Source organism: Entelurus aequoreus, linkage group LG01 (genome assembly GCF_033978785.1).
Source record: "Entelurus aequoreus isolate RoL-2023_Sb linkage group LG01, RoL_Eaeq_v1.1, whole genome shotgun sequence".
Classification (NCBI taxonomy): domain Eukaryota; kingdom Metazoa; phylum Chordata; class Actinopteri; order Syngnathiformes; family Syngnathidae; genus Entelurus; species Entelurus aequoreus.
Genome location: NC_084731.1, coordinates 18723709 through 18742639, shown reverse-complemented (window position 1 = coordinate 18742639; position 18931 = coordinate 18723709). Strand labels below are relative to the sequence as shown.

Below are 18931 nucleotides of genomic sequence, written 5' to 3'. Positions count from 1 at the left end.
TGAAAACTCTCCTATGCAAGGCGAAAACCGTTTATCAACAACACCCAGAAACGCTGTCGGCTTCGCTGGGCCTGAGCTCATCTAAGATGGACTGATACAAAGTGGAAAAGTGTTCTGTGGTCTGACGAGTCCACATTTCAAATTGTTTTTGGCAACTGTGGACGTCGTGTCCTCTGGACCAAAGAGGAAAAGAACCATCCGGATTGTTATAGGCGCAAAGTTGAAAAGCCAGCATCTGTGATGGTATGGGGGTGTATTAGTGCCCAAGACATGGGTAACGTACACATCTGTGAAGACACCATTAATGCTGAAAGGTACATACAGGTTTTGGAGCAACATATGTTGCCATCCAAGCAACGTTACCATGGACGCCCCTGCTTATTTCAGCAAGACAATGCCAAGCCACGTGTTACATCAACATGGCTTCATAGTAAAAAAAAGCAGGTACTAGACTGGCCTGCCTGTAGTCCAGACCTGTCTCCCATTGAAAATGTGTGGCGCATTATGAAGCCTAAAATACCACAACGGAGACCCCCGGACTGTTGAACAACTTAAGCTGTACATCAAGCAAGAATGGGAAAGAATTCCACTTGAGAAGCTTCAAAAATGTGTCTCCTCAGTTCCCAAACGTTTACTGAGTGTTGCTAAAAGGAAAGGCCATGTAACACAGTGGTGAACATGCCCTTTCCCAACTACTTTGGCACGTGTTGCAGCCATGAAATTCGAAGTTAATTATTATTTGCAAAAAAAAAATAAAGTTTATGAGTTTGAACATCAAATATCTTGTCTTTGTAGTGCATTCAACTGAATATGGGTTGAAAAGGATTTGCAAATCATTGTATTCCGTTTATATTTACATCTAACACAATTTCCCAACTCATATGGAAACGGGGTTTGTATTCCTTACCTTCTTGAGACCTCTATATACATATTTATTTTATTTGTTTTATTAATTTTGGCCAAAGGGGGCGCATTTCAATTTCATACCCACACTTGTTATTACATATGTTGGCCAGAGGGTGAGCACTTCACATTTCTACACACACTTGTTATTTCATATGTTGACCAGCGTGGGAGCACTTTTTAAACCGACACACAGTCAATTTGAAAAATCCCTCCTTTTTGGGAGCACCCTAATTTTGATGGATTTCACCACCAGGGGTTCAAATGAGATCTCTATTTTTCGTTTTTTGTCGATGACAAAGGAGTCACGGACCACAGATGGCCCCTGTGCCGCACTTTGGGCAACCCAGCTGTAGAAGCTATCTGTTAATGGCCACTATAGTCTTAGTACCGTAGTGTATTTGTTCATCCTACGGTCACATATGGGATGCGGGTTGTCTTACGTCAGCACCGGAAGTCGTAAAATCAGCTGTTCACCTGGCGGGTTTTTTTCGGGGATGAATAGAAAGACCTCCTTTAGCTGCCGTCTTGTTTTATCATATATTGCTGTTTTTCACCTTCGTGCACTTCCCTGCAACACTAGGTTGCCCTTTTCCCTAATAAAAAAGTTTTTTAATTATCGCATCCTATGTGCACTTTGCCTGCCGTCTGCATTCCAGTGTCCAGACCAACAACACCAACAAAGATTGTAACAATTATCCACTCCCGCGACCTCTTAATCTACAAAACCCAAAACAAGTGAAGCCGGCGGCGTTTCTGGGTGTTGTTGATAAATGGCTTTCGCTTTGCAAAGTCGAGTTTTAACTTTTATTTAGAGATGTAGCGACTGTAGTTACTGACAGTGTTTTTTTGAAGTGTTCCTGAGCCCATGTGATGGGCTCCTGCTGGCCCCACTATGGACTGGACTCTCACTATTATGTTCAGTGTTTCCCATAAACTGCCAAGATACCTGTGGCGGTCGGGGCGTGGCTATGGGCGTGGTCACTATGACATCATCGAGTAATTTGCATTATTTACTACAATGATTTGATTTTCTCTAAAAAGGCTAAAAAATGTATACTTAATAATTAATAATAACAGTTTTGTTTTAAACGTCCATCCATCCATCCATTTTACAATATAATTACAACACTTTATGTACATATTTATATACATATTTGAACAATAAGTTATTCACTGAAATATATTTATTAATTGTGGTTCTTACAAAAAATATATCTTATATCAAAGCTCTGCCCCTTTACTTAGTGCATGCTAAATAATTTAACTTTAGCCTACTACTACAACCATATTATTTACCAGCAACATAAAGTGAAACAGAGGCAGAGGTGTCCTGCCACAGTCAGTAACAAATAAACAGAAAACAGTAGTGGTGGTAGATAGACACGGAGCTTCATCAAACATCTGATCCACTGAACAAAGAGCTCCAAAAATCTTGAACTTTAGACTGCCATCAGTTTTACTCCCTACACTTAACCATGTGTTTCCTACTGCCTGCAGACTTTGCACCCTTTGTTATATACACATGTTGTGTTTCTAATATAAATACATTTAATAAAGTCAAATACAAATAAGGCAACAAGAGAAGTATCCTACACTTCTCTTTTGTATGATATGAGCATCTACATCTACTATATGATTTGCCTGAGAAGCTGGAGCGGACAAAAAAAAAAAAAAAAAAAAAATATTTTTTTTATTTTTATTTTTTTTATTTGTGGCGGACGTAATTCTTTCGTGGCGGGCCGCAACAAATAAATGAATGTGTGGGAAACCCTGATGTTAGATCCACTATGGACTGGACTTTCACAATATTATGTCAGACCCACTCGACGTCCATTGCATTCGGTCTCCCCTAGAGGGGGGGTGTCACCCACATATGCGGTCCTCTCCAAGGACGTCCCACTGGTTTGTGAGTTTTTCCTTGCCCTCATGTGGGCTTTGTACCGCGGATGTCGTTGTGGCTTGTGCAGCCCTTTGAGACACTTGCGATTTAGGGCTATAGACGTAAATAAACATTGATTGATTAATGTGGTGATATCCTTTACACACCGATGTCAGTTTTTTTTGATGCAGTATCGCCTGAGGGCATTCAATATTCAGTTTGCAGATTAAATCAACAAAACAATCCCAACTTTGGAGCAATGTTCACGGACTCTAGTATTTGGCTCTCTATTAGATGCAATGGTTTTCCGTATTGGGACCATGATTTATGTCCTGACTTGTTCACCGGTCCTCAAATGGAAGGTACTTTTCCTTGCTGATGTCTCAAGAAGGGTAGAAATACAAGAACACACACACACACACACACACACACACACACACACACACACACACACACACACACACACACACACACACACACACACACACACACACACACACACACACACAGACTGACTGGGGTGTTCTATTAAGACACACACAAATGTCAACTAATCAGACTGAATGGCACTTTAATCACCGTGTTAATAATGAATCATCATCCAGCAGACGTCATTCTGCAGGTGAGCTGCATACGTGAAATATGTTATTTTTATCGGGGCGTGAAGCCTCCTGTAAATATTCCACGGCGGAAATGACACACAAAAAAAATAATGTCACGCCTTAATTAAATGGCACGGACCCCGATGGTAGCGTCCTCAAAAGGTCAAATGTATCACTCACGTAGAAAATGTCACTGCCACCAGAAGAGGACAAGTAGTAAAAAATGGGATAGAGTGCAGGTCTGCCTTTCAAATGTGAATTCATAGCAAAATATCTAATGGAATTGTTGATTTATTACATTATTATAATTTTTTTTTTTGCAAATTTAGAAATCCCATGTTTATAAGAACCGTATTTTTCGGAGTATAAGTCGCTCCGGAGTATAAGTCGCACCGGCCGAAAATGCATAATAAAGAAGGAAAAAAAGATATATAAGTCGCACTGGAACATAAGTCGCATTTTTCGGGAAATGTATTTGATAAAAGCCAACACCAAGAATAGACATTTGAAAGGCAATTTAAAATAAATAAAGAATAGTGAACAACAGGCTGAATAAGTGTACGTTATATGCCGCATAAAAACAACCAACTGAGAACGTGCCTGGTATGTTAACGTAACATATTATGGTAAGAGTCATTCAAATAACTATAACATATAGAACATGCTATACGTTTACCAAACAATCTGTCACTCCTAATCGCTAAATCCCATGAAATCTTATACGTCTAGTCTCTTACGTGAATGAGCTAAATAATATTATTTGATATTTTACGCTAATGTGTTAAAAATTTCACACATAAGTCGCTCCTGAGTATAAGTCGCACCCAAACTATGAAAAAAACTGCGACTTATAGTCCGAAAAATACGGTATATATATATATATATATATATATATATATATATATATATATATATATATATATATATATATATATATGTATATATATATATATATATATACATATATATATATATATATATATATATATATATATATATATATATATATATATATATATATATATATATATATATATATATATATATGTTAGGGTTGTAAGGTATACTTTGCTGCCTCTGAAAAACACCGCAACCATTTTTTTTGCACACGCACGGAGTACTTACAAGCAGACACAGTGTGTAGACAGAAAAGGGAGAACGGACGCATTTTGGTTTAAAAACTAGCTACTTCTAAATCACTAATCCTCGCCTCCATGGCGACAAAGAAAGTAAGTTTCTTACAAGTATCATCCCTGCAGGACGAGGAATAGCTAAACATGCTTCACTACACACGTTAGGAGGATACGAGTGGGTCTACACTGATATTCATTGTAACGATGCTGTATCTAGTCGATACTACAATGATTAAATCGAGATTTTTTTTATGGTCACAAAATCTTTTTTTCTGTTTTTTATTCTCATTATGTGTATAAACTCATGAGGACAGTAAATATGACCAATATATGACCCTGTAACTACTTGGTATCGGATCGATAACCAAATTTGTGGTATCATCCAAAACTAATGTAAAGTATCCAAACAACGGAAGAATAAGTGATTATTACATTTTAACAGAAGTGTAGATAGAACATGTTAAAAGAGAAAGTAAGCAGATATTAACAGTAAATGAACAAGTAGATTAATAATTCATTTTCTACTGTTTGTCCTTAATAATGTTGACAAAATAATAGGTAGATAAATGACACAATATGTTACTGCATACGTCAGCAGATTAATTAGGAGTCTTTGTTTGTTTACTTACTACTAAAAGACAAGTTGTCTAGTATATTCACTATTTTATTTAAGGACTAAATTGCAATAATAAACATATGTTTAATGTACCGTAAGATTTTTTGTCAAAATAAAGCCAATAATGCCATTTTTTGTTGTACCCTTTATTTAGAAAATTATCGAAATGTATTGAAATGTACCGTACCAAAATAATGGTATCGGGACAACCCTAATATATATATATATATATATATATATATATATATATATATATATATATATATATATATATATATATATATATATATATATATATATATATATATATATATATATATATATGTATGTGTATTTAAATATATATGTGTATATACACACACACATTATAGTGAAGTCTAAGTGTGCAGTTTTTTACTAAAATAGAGACATTTGTTGAGGCCGGAACCAATTATTCATGTTTACATTGTTTCTTATGGGAAACTCTGCTTCACCGTACAAACTTTTTAGTTTACAAACTATGTTCAAAAACCAATTGAGTTTGTCAATGGAAAATGACCCTGGTTGGCAACCGGCGACAAGTGTGTCCTGATTGCCAATCAGGCACAGGTGTGTCCTGATTGCCAATCAGGGACAGGTGCGTCCTGATTGGCAACCAGGCACCGGAGTGTCCTGATTGCCAATCAGGGACAGGTGTGTCCTGATTGCCAATCAGGGACAGGTGTGTCCTGATTGCCAATCAGGGACAGGTGAGAGGGTCAGCGCTCAGACAGTAAAAAGTAAACTAACAGGAAATGGGGAAAAATAAGAGCAATGTACAGGAAATAAAACAAAATACCAGAAACTAATTTCCATGAGAGATTATGACAAATTAGTCTCTTTTTTTTAAAAAACATCTCATTTTCAGATCTTTCTGAAAAGAAAAGTTTTTGGTAATTTAACCCAAACAGGTGTGTGTCGCTCCAAATTATGAGCTGAATTAATACAGGTGGCAGAAACAGGAAGCACCTGACTTCAATGTTGTGTCTTGGCAAAGGCTTTGATTAGTTATGCGCTTTTTATATTTGTAATAAATATGCTTACATTATTTTCAAAAAAAGGTGTTTTTGTTTGTCATTATCAGGGGTTGTGTGTTGGTATTTTTTTGGGGGGAAATATTGCATATTTTTTGAGTTTTTCATGACAAAAAGGGAATAAAACAGACAAACAAAAAACATTTAAAAAAATACAATAATAAAAAAATGTATAATAGACAGATGGATCCGAAGTTTATCTATAGATTTAGGTGCTGAAAGTAAAGATAATTAAATAAAAAAAATCTATACAATTATGTATATTCTTTATACTTTTATAATTGGGGGCCCTTTTGGGTCTCTGAGAATTTTAGTGATTTGTTTTTCTAACTGTCATTGCTTAAAAAAATAATAATGAGTCAAAATCAATGTTGTTATAAATGATTGACCCATTGAAGGCTCCTATTGTTTCACATCAAATATTCCACTTTGAAATATATTGTTTGGGGGAAATATTGCATATTTTGTGAGTTTGCCATTAAAAAAATACGTTTCAATGAAAAAAGAGAATAAAACAAACAAAAATTATTATTTTTTAAAATACAATAATTAAAAAAACAATGTTTAATAGACGGATATAATTGAAGTTTATCTGTAGATTTAAGCGTTGAAAGTAAAAATAATGATTAAAAAAATCTATAAAATGATGTATGACTTATTCTTTACACTTTTATGTTTGGGGCCTTTTTGGGTCCCTGAGAATTTTAGTGTTTAGTTTTCTTTTAACTGTCATTGCTCGGAAAATTAATAATGAGTCAAAATCAATGTTGTTATAGATTATTGATCCTTTTTTTTTTGTTTTTACAATTAATAATCCACTTTAAAATATATTTTTCGGAAAATATTGCATATTTTTTAAATTTGCCATTAAAAAAAAAAAACTTTTTCATGATAAAAAGGGAATAAAACAAACAAAAAACATTTTAAAAATAATATAATTTAAAAACCGTACAATAGACGGATAGATCTGAAGTTTATCTAAACATTTAGGCGCTGAAAGTAAAAATAATAATACAAAAAAATCAATAAAATGATGCATATTATTTACACTTTTATGATTAGGGCCCTTTTGGGTCCCTGAAAATGTTAGTGTTTGTTTGTTTTTTTAACTGTCATTGCTCAAAAAATTAATAATGAGTCAAAATCAATGTTGTCATAAATGATTGACCCATTGAAGGCTCCTATTGTTTCACATCAAATATTACACTTTGAAATATATTGTTTGGGGGAAATATTGTATATTTTGTGAGTTTGCCATTAAAACAATAAGTTTTCTATGAAAAAAGAGAATAAAACAAACACAAATTATTATTTTTTTAAACACAATAATAAAAAAAAAAGTTTAATAGACGGATATAATTGAAGTTTATCTGTAGATTTAAGCGTTGAAAGTAAAAATAATGATTTAAAAAAATCTATAAAATGATGTATGACTTATTCTTTACACTTTTATGTTTGGGGCCTTTTTGGGTCCCTGAGAATTTTAGTGTTTAGTTTTCTTTTAACTGTCATTGCTCAGAAAATTAATAATGAGTCAAAATCAATGTTGTTATAGATTATTGATCCATTTTTGTTTGTTTTACAATTAATAATCCACTTTAAAATATATTTTTCGGAAAATATTGCATATTTTTTTAATTTGCCATTAAAAAAAAAACTTGTTCATGATAAAAAGGGAATAAAACAAACAAAAAACATTTAAAAAATAATATAATTTAAAAACCGTACAATAGACGGATAGATCTGAAGTTTATCTAAACATTTAGGCGCTGAAAGTAAAAATAATAATACAAAAAAATCAATAAAATGATGTATATTATTTACACTTTTATGATTAGGGCCCTTTTGGGTCCCTGAAAATGTTAGTGTTTGTTTGGTTTTTTAACTGTCATTGCTCAAAAAATTAATAATGAGTCAAAATCAATGTTGTTATAAATGATTGACCCATTGAAGGCTCCTATTGTTTCACATCAAATATTACACTTTGAAATATATTGTTTGGGGGAAATATTGCATATTTTGGCATTCAAAAAATAAGTTGTACATAAAAATAAATAAATAAAACAAACAAAAAATAGACGGATATATCTGAAGTGTATCTATAGATTTAAGTGTTGAAGGTAAAAAAATAAAACAAAAAAATATGTATGACTTCTGAGAATTTTTGTGTTTTGTTTTCTAACTGTCATTGCTCAAAAAATAATAATGAATCAAAATCAGTGTTGTAGTAGATTATTGACCCATTTCTTTGTTTTGTTTTTACAATTAATAATCCACTTTAAATATATATTTTTCTGAAATTATTGCACATTTTGTTAGTTTGCCATTATAAAAATAAGTTTTCTATGACAAAAAGGGAATAAAACAAAAAACAAAAAATACAATTAAAAAAAAACTTATAATAGACAGATTGATCTGACGTTTATCTATAGATTTAGGCGCTGAAAGTAAAAATAATAACAAAAAAAAATCTATAAAATTATGTATATACTTTACACTTTTATGATTGGGGCCCTTTTGGGTCCCTGAGGATTTTAGTGTGTTTTTTTTAAATTGTCAAAATTAATGAGACAAAATCAATGTTGTTATAAATTATTGACCCATTGAAGGCTCTTATTGTTTCACATCAAATATTCCACTTGGAAATAGATTGTTTGGGAGAAATATTGCATATTTTTTGACTTTGCCATTAAAAAAACAAGTTTTCTATGAAAAAAGGGAATAGAACAAACAAAACATTAAAAGAAATACAATTAAAAAAACCAAAAAAACATATAATAGACGGATAGATCTGAAGTTTATCTAGAGATTTAGGCGTTTTTATGTAAAAATATTAATTAAAAAAAAAATTATGAATTGACCCATTGTCCTTTGGGTACCTGAGAATTTTAGTGTTTTTTTTCTTTTTTTTTTCCTAACTGTGATTGTTCAAAAAAATAATAATACATCAAATTCAATGTTGTTATAAATGATTGACCCATTTTTTTATTTTATTTTTTATAATTAATAATCCACTTAAAAATATATTTTTGGGAAAATATTGCATATTTTGTGTGTTTGCCACACCAAACAGGGTTTTCTTTAACAAAAAGGGAATAAAACATGACAAAAATATAACGTTATATCGACAAATAGATCTGAAGTTGATCTAGAGCTTAAAGCGATATTAAAAAAAAAAAAAAGATTTATTTTTAACATTTTAAAAATGTCCCCGAGACCAAACTTGAAAGAAGCACTAAAGTAAAAAAATAAAAAAAATCTATATATTGTATTGGTTTTAAGAATGAAAAATGTCAAAATGGCTTCTGCATGCTTTCATTTTTCAGTGTGCGGCCCTCAGTGGAAAAAGTTTGGACACCCCTGCACTAGTGGCACGCGGGCTCCATCTAGTGGTACGCCAAAGAATCACTTAATTAAGTGATTAGTGTTTTATTTTTAAGTATATAAACACAGTGTTACCGTTCAAACTATGTGTAATGTTACAGTCGTCAAACAATATTAAATATATTTTTTTAAATAAAACCTCTGCCTTGTTTTAATGAATACTTGGGCCTACTTTGCTACTGCATTTTTTGTGTTTCTATCTGTTCAAACCACAACGATTTAGAAATGAAACTTTGTCAGATTTCCTGCCATCTGAAAGGAAGTCAACATATTTTTTGTCTAAATAGTCAACACAGAAATAGTCCATATTGTCAATATTTGATGTGAGCATTACTTGTGTCTGCTTTCCTCTTGAGGCCAAGTTTAAACACGTGAATTTCTTCAATGTGAGCATTTATTCACCATACACATTAATATAATAAATACATTTTCTGAATTCTTGCAAACACATTCCTATAAAATACCTCAAGTGTGTGGCATATCTTTTTGTTGTTGTTTTTGAGTGCATCACGACTGCCCTCTAGTGGAAGAACACCAGACTCACAGCTATGGCTGCCTAATAACACTTAGAATATAAATACTTGTGTACATGACGTGTTTTTATTGTAGCACAATAGCAAGACATTATGTCATATCTGTGTTGAGAAAATTAAAATACAATTTAAAAATGTTCTCTAAAACGAGACATTGTAAAAAATGCAATTGAATTATATTAAATTATTTCAATATTCAGTGTGGAATTCTACTGACCTTCCTCTTTGATAGCTTAATCGCAGTATTGTAAAGCAGCATTTAGTACTTTTCAATACACCCGCAAATGGCGAAAAAACCACAAACAAGAGACATAAAAACCCATAAAAAATAGCGAATTTGAAATGGAGGTCATGTAATTGTTGTCAGTTGGCAAAATAACTCAACTTATCAGGGGATTTTTATCAAATAAAATAAAAAAAAATGCCTGAAATTAATGAAAGAACAAATTATTAATATTTTTTTGCTAATTCAGATAATTTCTACAATATATTAACTTACGTTTACATTGCAAGCTTCAACAAAAAGGGAATAAAACAAACAAACAAAACACATTTCAAAAATACAATAATAAAAAAACTTATAGATCTGGGGCCGTACTTATCAAGCTTCTTAGAGTGACATTTTACACTTAAGTCCTGAGAATTTGCGAAATGTAGTCCTACTCTCAAACTTAAGAATAAAAGCTTTTTATCAACGTTCTTAAGTCTAAGAATCACTCCTACTCTCCACGACATTTAAGAGACCTTCAGAGGTGTCTTAAGTGGTTAGGAGTTGCCAGCAGGGGGTGGCACTGAGGCGAGAGAGACGTGCGCGAACGTTCAGGGAACGGAACAATGTTTTGTTTTTTTTGATGACGAGCAGCTGATCAAACGGTATCGTTTAGACAGAGCGGATATTATTTTTGTCACAGATTTAATACTTTTCGATTCCTTGTTTATTTCTGCATGTGTCTGCAGTGGGCTAGTATATATTTAGCCACCCACACCAGTTTCAAATTAGTTGCCTAATTAATGAATTGGAAAGAAAATGTTATGACAGTAGCGTATGTGTGTGGCCGTGAGGTGAGTGACGTCAGTGAGTGTGTGGGCGATAGAAGAGAGGGAGCGGTAGCGTGGGTGCCGGCGGGGACTAGTTTTTTTTGTATTATTTTGTAGTTTATTGTCAAAATATACACTCCCATTGTCCACTTAAATATTTCCAAGATATTTCTTTATTCTTAGACAACGGATTCCCTTCCGTGATTGGTCATTTCTATGGACACAGAAATGACGTCACCTAAAATTCCGTTTACGGCACATAGTAATGTCGTAATTCAGCTCTGAGTGTGACACTTAAGATTCAGTCCTACACTTCGCTGAAAGTGTGAGTAAGACGCTTGATAACTAACTTTTAAGTGCAGCTTTCAGCGAAGAATTTATTTACTCTTAAGTCAACTCTTAGCAGACTTCTTAGGAGTAATTCTAAGAAGCTTGATAAGTACGGCCCCTGGGGCCGTACTTATCAAGCTTCTTAGAGTGACATTTTACACTTAAGTCCTGAGAATTTGCGAAATTTAGTCCTACTCTCAAACTTAAGAATAAAAGCTTTTTATCAACGTTCTTAAGTCTAAGAATCACTCCTACTCTCCACGACATTTAAGAGACCTTCAGAGGTGTCTTAAGTGGTTAGGAGTTGCCAGCAGGGGATGGCACTGAGGCGAGAGACGTGCGCGAACGTTCATCTTTGTTTGATGACGAGCAGCTGATCAAACGGTATCGTTTAGACCAGGGGTCACCAACCTTTTTGAAACCAAGAGCTACTTCTTGGGTACTGATTAATGCGAAGGGCTACCAGTTTGATACACACTTAAATAAATTGCCAGAAATAGCCAATTTGCTCAATTTACCTTTAACTCTATGTTATTATTAATAATTAATGATATTTACACTTAATTGAACGGTTTAAAAGAGGAGAAAACACCCAAAAAAAAGACAATTACATTTTGAAACATAGTTTATCTTCAATTTCGACTCTTTAAAATTCAAAATTCAACCGAAAAAAAGAAGAGAAAAACTAGCTAATTCGAATCTTTTTGAAAAAATTAAAAAAAGAATTTATGGAACATCATTAGTAATTTTTCCTGATTAATATTACTTTTAGAATTTTGATGACATATTTTGAATAGGTTAAAATCCAATCTACACTTTGTTAGAATATATAACAAATTGGACCAAGCTATATTTCTAACAAAGACAAATCATTATTTCTTCTAGATTTTCCAGAACAACATTTTTAAAAGAAATTCAAAAGACTTTGAAATAAGATTTAAATTTGATTCTACAGATTTTCTAGATTTGCCAGAATATTTTTTTTGAATTTTAATCATAATAAGTTTAAAGAAATATTTCACAAATATTCTTCGTCGAAAAAACAGAAGCTAAAATGAAGAATTAAATTAAAATGTATTTATTATTCTTTACAATAAAAAAAAAAAAAATTACTCGAACATTGATTTAAATTGTCAGGAAAGAAGAGGAAGGAATTTAAAAGGTAAAAAGGTATATGTGTTTAAAAATCCTAAAATCATTTTTAAGGTTGTATTTTTTCTCTAAAATTGTCTTTCTGAAAGTTAATAATTAATTTATTCAAACAAGTGAAGACCAAGTCTTTAAAATATTTTCTTGGATTTTCAAATTCTATTTGAGTTTTGTCTCTCTTAGAATTAAAAATGTCGGGCAAAGCGAGAACAGCTTGCTAGTAAATAAATAAAATAAAAAAAATAGAGGCAGCTCACTGGTAAGTGCTGCTATTTGAGCTATTTTTAGAACAGGCCAGCGGGCTACTCATCTGGTCCTTACGGGCTACCTGGTGCCCGCGGGCACCGCGTTGGTGACCCCTGGTTTGGACAGAGCAGGTATTATTTTTGTCACAGATTTGATCATTTTCCATTCCTTGTTGATTTCTGCATGTGTCTGCAGTGGGCTAGTATATATAGAGCCACCCACACCAGTTTCAAATTAGTTGCCTAATTAATGAATTGGAAAGAAAATGTTATGAGAGTAGCGTATGTGTGTGGCACACACATACGCTAGGTTACAGCATGTGAGGTGAGTGACGTCAGTGAGTGTGTGGGCGAGAGAAGAGAGGGAGCGGTATTGTGAGTGCGAGCGGGGACTAGTTTGTTTTGTGTTGGATTGGCTGTGTGCAAGCAATCAATAAAGCAAGATTTGCAACTAATCGCCGGACTCATCATTCACTCTAAAGTCGTCCGCTGTGGAGACCCACTGCCGGGTAAAGTGAAGGGTGTTGCCCCGAGCATACATCCTGGAGAAGTGTCTCCCCTGCCTCTTTGTTACGGTCTGGGAGCAGGAAGCAGGAAAGGTGCAACAAAAAGGAAACATTTATTTTTGATTAATTGCCAATATTGTTTGTTTGTTTTGTATTATTTTGTAGTTTATTGTCAAAATATACACTCCCGTTGTCCACTTAAATATTTCTAAGATATTTCTTTATTCTTAGACAAGGGATTCCCTTCCGTGATTGGTCATTTCTATGGACACAGAAATGACGTCACCTAAAATTCCGTTTACGGCACATAGTAATGTCGTAATTCAGCTCTGAGTGTGACACTTAAGATTCAGTCCTACACTTCGCTGAAAGTGTGAGTAAGACGCTTGATAACTAACTTTTAAGTGCAGCTTTCAGCGAATAATTTATTTACTCTTAAGTCAACTCGTAGCAGACTTCTTAGGAGTAATTCTAAGAAGCTTGATAAGTACGGCCCCAGAAGTTTATCTATACATTTAGGCGATGAAAGTAAAAATGGAAAAAAAATTTAAAAAAATCTATACAATTATGTATGACTTATTCTTTACACTTTTAGGTTTGGGGCCCTTTTGGGTCCCTGAGAATTGTATTTTTTGTTTGTTTGTTTTTTTAACTGCCATTGCTCAAAAAATTAACAATGAGTCAAAATCATTGAAGGCTCCTATTGTTTCACATCAAATATTCCACTTTGAAATATTTTGCTTGGGGAAAATATTAAAGATTAAAGATTAAAGATACCAATGATTGTCACACACACACTAGATGTGGTGAAATTTGTCCTCTGCATTTGACCCATCCCCTTGGGGAGCAGTGGGCAGCAGCGGCGCCGCGCCCGGGAATCATTTTGGTGACTTAACCCCCAACTCCAACCCGTGTTGCTGAGTATTGCATATTTTTTCAGTTTAGTACTTTTCAATACACCCGCGAATGGCAAAAAAAACACAAACCAGAGACATAAAACCCATAAAATGGCTATTTTTTTAATGCAGGTCATGTAATTGTTATCCGTTTGTCAGTTGGCAAAATAACTCAACTTATCAGGGGATTTTTTATCAAATAAAATAAAAAAATGCCTGAAATGAATGAAAGAAAAAAATTAATAATTTTTTTTTGCTAATTCGGATTATTTCTACAATATATTAATTTACGTTTACATTACAAGCTTAAACAAAAAGGGAATAAAACAAGCAAAAAACATTTAAAAAATACAATAATAAAAACACTTATAGATCTGAAGTTTATCTAAACATTTAGGTGCTGAAAGTAAAAAAGAAAAAAAATATAAATATATATATAAAATGATGTATGACTTATTCTTTACACTTTTAGGTTTGGGGCCCTTTTGGGTCACTGAGAATTTTAGTGTTTTGGGTTTTTTTTTTAACTGCCCTTGCTCAAAAAATTAACAATGAGTCAAAATCGATGTTGTTATAAATTATTGACCCATTGAAGGCTCCTATTGTTTCACATCAAATATTCCACTATGAAATAGATTTTTTGGGGGAAATATTGCATATTTTTTCAGTTTAGTACTTTTCAATACACCCGCAAATGGCGAAAAACCACAAACAAGAGACATTAAAAACCCATAAAAATGGCTATTTTTAATGGAGGTCATGTAATTTTTGTCAGTCTGTCAGTTGGCAAAATAACTCAACTTATCAGGGGATTTTTATCAATTAAAATAAGAAAATGCCTGAAATGAATGAAAGAACAAATTATAAATTTTTTTTGCTAATTGGGATCATTTCTACAATATATTAACTTACGTTTACATTACAAGCTTCAACAAAAAGGGAATAGAACAAACAAACAAAAAACGTATAAAAACTACAATAATAAAAACACGTATAGATCTGAAGCTTATTTATACATTTAGGCGCTGAAAGTAAAAATGAAAAAAAAAAAAAACTATAAAATTATGTATGACTTATTCTTTACACTTTTAGGTTTGGGGCCCTTTTGGGTCCCTGAGAATTTTAGTGTTTTTGTATTTTTTTAACAGCCATTGCTCAAAAAATTAACAATGAGTCAAAATCAATGTTGTTATAAATGATTGACCCATCAAATATTCCACTATGAAACATATTGTTTGGGGAAAATATTGCATATTTTTTCAGTTTAGTACTTTTCAATACACCCGCAAATGGCGAAAAACCACAAACAAGAGACATAAAAACCCATAAAAAAATGGCCATTTTTAATGGAGGTCATGTAATTGTTGTCAGTCTGTCAGTTGGCAAAATAACTCAACTTATCAGGGGATTTTTATCAAATAAAATAAGAAAATGCCTGAAATTAATGAAAGAACAAATTATACATTTTTTTTGCTAATTGGGATCATTTCTACAATATATTAACTTACGTTTACATTAAAAGCTTAAACAAAAAGGGAATAGAACAAACAAACAAAAAACGTATAAAAACTACAATAATAAAAACACGTATAGATCTGAAGCTTATTTATACATTTAGGCGCTGAAAGTAAAAATGAAAAAAAAAAAAAACTATAAAATTATGTATGACTTATTCTTTACACTTTTAGGTTTGGGGCCCTTTTGGGTCCCTGAGAATTTTAGTGTTTTTGTATTTTTTTAACAGCCATTGCTCAAAAAATTAACAATGAGTCAAAATCAATGTTGTTATAAATGATTGACCCATCAAATATTCCACTATGAAACATATTGTTTGGGGAAAATATTGCATATTTTTTCAGTTTAGTACTTTTCAATACACCCGCAAATGGCGAAAAACCACAAACAAGAGACATAAAAACCCATAAAAAAATGGCCATTTTTAATGGAGGTCATGTAATTGTTGTCAGTCTGTCAGTTGGCAAAATAACTCAACTTATCAGGGGATTTTTATCAAATAAAATAAGAAAATGCCTGAAATTAATGAAAGAACAAATTATACATTTTTTTTGCTAATTGGGATCATTTCTACAATATATTAACTTACGTTTACATTAAAAGCTTAAACAAAAAGGGAATAGAACAAACAAACAAAAAACGTATAAAAACTACAATAATAAAAACACGTATAGATCTGAAGCTTATTTATACATTTAGGCGCTGAAAGTAAAAATGAAAAAAAAAAAAAAACTATAAAATTATGTATGACTTATTCTTTACACTTTTAGGTTTGGGGCCCTTTTGGGTCCCTGAGAATTTTAGTGTTTTTGTATTTTTTTAACAGCCATTGCTCAAAAAATTAACAATGAGTCAAAATCAATGTTGTTATAAATGATTGACCCATCAAATATTCCACTATGAAACATATTGTTTGGGGAAAATATTGCATATTTTTTCAGTTTAGTACTTTTCAATACACCCGCAAATGGCGAAAAACCACAAACAAGAGACATAAAAACCCATAAAAAAATGGCCATTTTTAATGGAGGTCATGTAATTGTTGTCAGTCTGTCAGTTGGCAAAATAACTCAATTTATCAGGGGATTTTTATCAAATAAAATAAGAAAATGCCTGAAATTAATGAAAGAACAAATTATTATTATTTTTTTTGCTATTTCGGATAATTTCTACAATATATGAACTTACGTTTATATTACAAGCTTCAACAAAAAGTGAATAAAGCAAACAAACAAAAAACAAGAGACATAAAAACTCATAAAAATGGCTATTTTTAATGGAGGTCATTTAATTGTTGTCAGTCTGTCAGTTGGCAACATAACTCAACTTATCAGGGGATTTTTATCAAATAAAATAAGAAAATTCCTGAAATGAATGAAAGAACAAATTATTACATATTTTTTCTAAATCAGATCATTTCTACAATATATTAACTTACGTTTACATTACAAGCTTCAACGAAAAGGGAATAAAACAAACAAAAAACATTTAAAAAATACAATAATAAAAACACTTATATATCTGAAGTTTATCGATACATTTAGGCTAGGCGCTGAAAGTAAAAATGAAAAAATAAAAATCAATACAATTATGTATGACTTATTCTTTACACTTTTAGGTTTGGGGCCCTTTTGGATCCCTGAGAATTGTAGTGTTTTTGTTGTTTTTTTAAACTGCCATTGCTCAAAAAATTAACTGAGTCAAAATCAATGTTGTTATAAATGATTGACCCATTGAAGGCTCCTATTGTTTCACATCAAATATTCCACTTTGAAATATATTGTTTGGGGGAAATATTGCATATTTTTTCACAAAGAGATATACAAACCCATAAAAATGGCTATTTTTAATGGAGGTCATGTAATTGTTGTCAGTCTGTCAGTTGGCAAAATAACTCAACTTATCAGGGGATTTTTTTTATCAAATAAAATAAGAAAATGCCTGAAATGAATGAAAGAAGAAATTATTAATTTTTTTTGGCTAATTCGGATCATTTCTACAATATATTAACTTACGTTTACATTACAAGCTTCAACAAAAAGGGAATAAAACAAACAAACAAAAAACATTAAAAAAATACAATAATAAAAACACTTATAGATCTACAGTTTATCTATGCATTTAGGTGCTGAAGGTAAAAATGAAAAACAATATATATATATAAAATGATGTATGACTTATTCTTTACACTTTTAGGTTTGGGGCCCTTTTGGGTCCCTGAGAATTTTTTTTTTTTTAACTGCCATAGCTCAAAAAATGAACAATGAGTCAAAATCAATGTTGTTATAAATGATTGACCCATTGAAGGCTCCTATTGTTTCACATCAAATATTCCACTTTGAAATATATTGTTTGGGGAAAATATTGCATATTTTTTCAGTTTAGTACTTTTTAATACACCCGCAAATGGCGAAAAACCACAAACAAGAGACATAAAAACCCATAAAAATGGCTATTTTTAATGGAGGTCATGTAATTGTTGTCAGTTGGCAAAATAACTCAACCAGATGTTTTGGGCGGATCTTACTGGGTTCACTGTGGCATTTTCACCGCCAACTAACGGCGAGGATGCTTGTCACCCAAAGCATAACAATTACCTGAGAGACAGCGGTTGTCTCAAACAACTGGTAACCAGTATCCCGATGCACCACTCTATATGCCTCTCACAGTTATTAAGCAGCTTTTAAATCCAATTTGGCACATTAAGAAATAATTACAGGCATACAGTGGTCAGTATTGTACTTACCAAGCATGCAGATACACAACATCATGTCTTCAAGCCTCTTCCTGCTTGACAATGTTGAATTAATTGACATGGAGCTGCAACTCTCATAGTGTCATCAAACCATGTTCTATTGAAGTTACCATAAAAAAAACACATTTGCCATAAAAAAGACAAAATATGCATTTATGCAAATAAATGTGATAGAAACATCCCAGTCTCAAGGACTAAATGCACGCTCCACGGGCCATAAATGAGTACAATACTTGTCACAGTAGCATCCACACAAAGGCCGTGTTAGATGTTCACAGAGATGACATTTATAGCCATCAAGTTGCTTCAGTGTTTTTTTTAAAACTCCAGACAAGAAGTGCTCCTGTTCTGAAGTAGGTCGTTCATTTCTCTGTATTTGTGGAGAGGAACAC

The 18931-nt window shown here is 32.4% G+C and overlaps 1 protein-coding gene across 1 annotated transcript in view; it reads right to left on the bottom strand.

The window, feature by feature from the left end:
* Positions 1-16993: 16993 nt before the first annotated feature.
* Positions 16994-18931, bottom strand: part of LOC133648740 (dihydropyridine-sensitive L-type skeletal muscle calcium channel subunit alpha-1-like) — a 120877-nt gene continuing 118939 nt past the window's right edge. Inside the window, exon 42 of the mRNA XM_062045125.1 lies at positions 16994-18909. Within this exon, the coding sequence (XP_061901109.1) occupies positions 18902-18909 (8 nt within the window). The 3' untranslated portion in view covers positions 16994-18901. The remainder of the gene's footprint in view (positions 18910-18931) is intronic.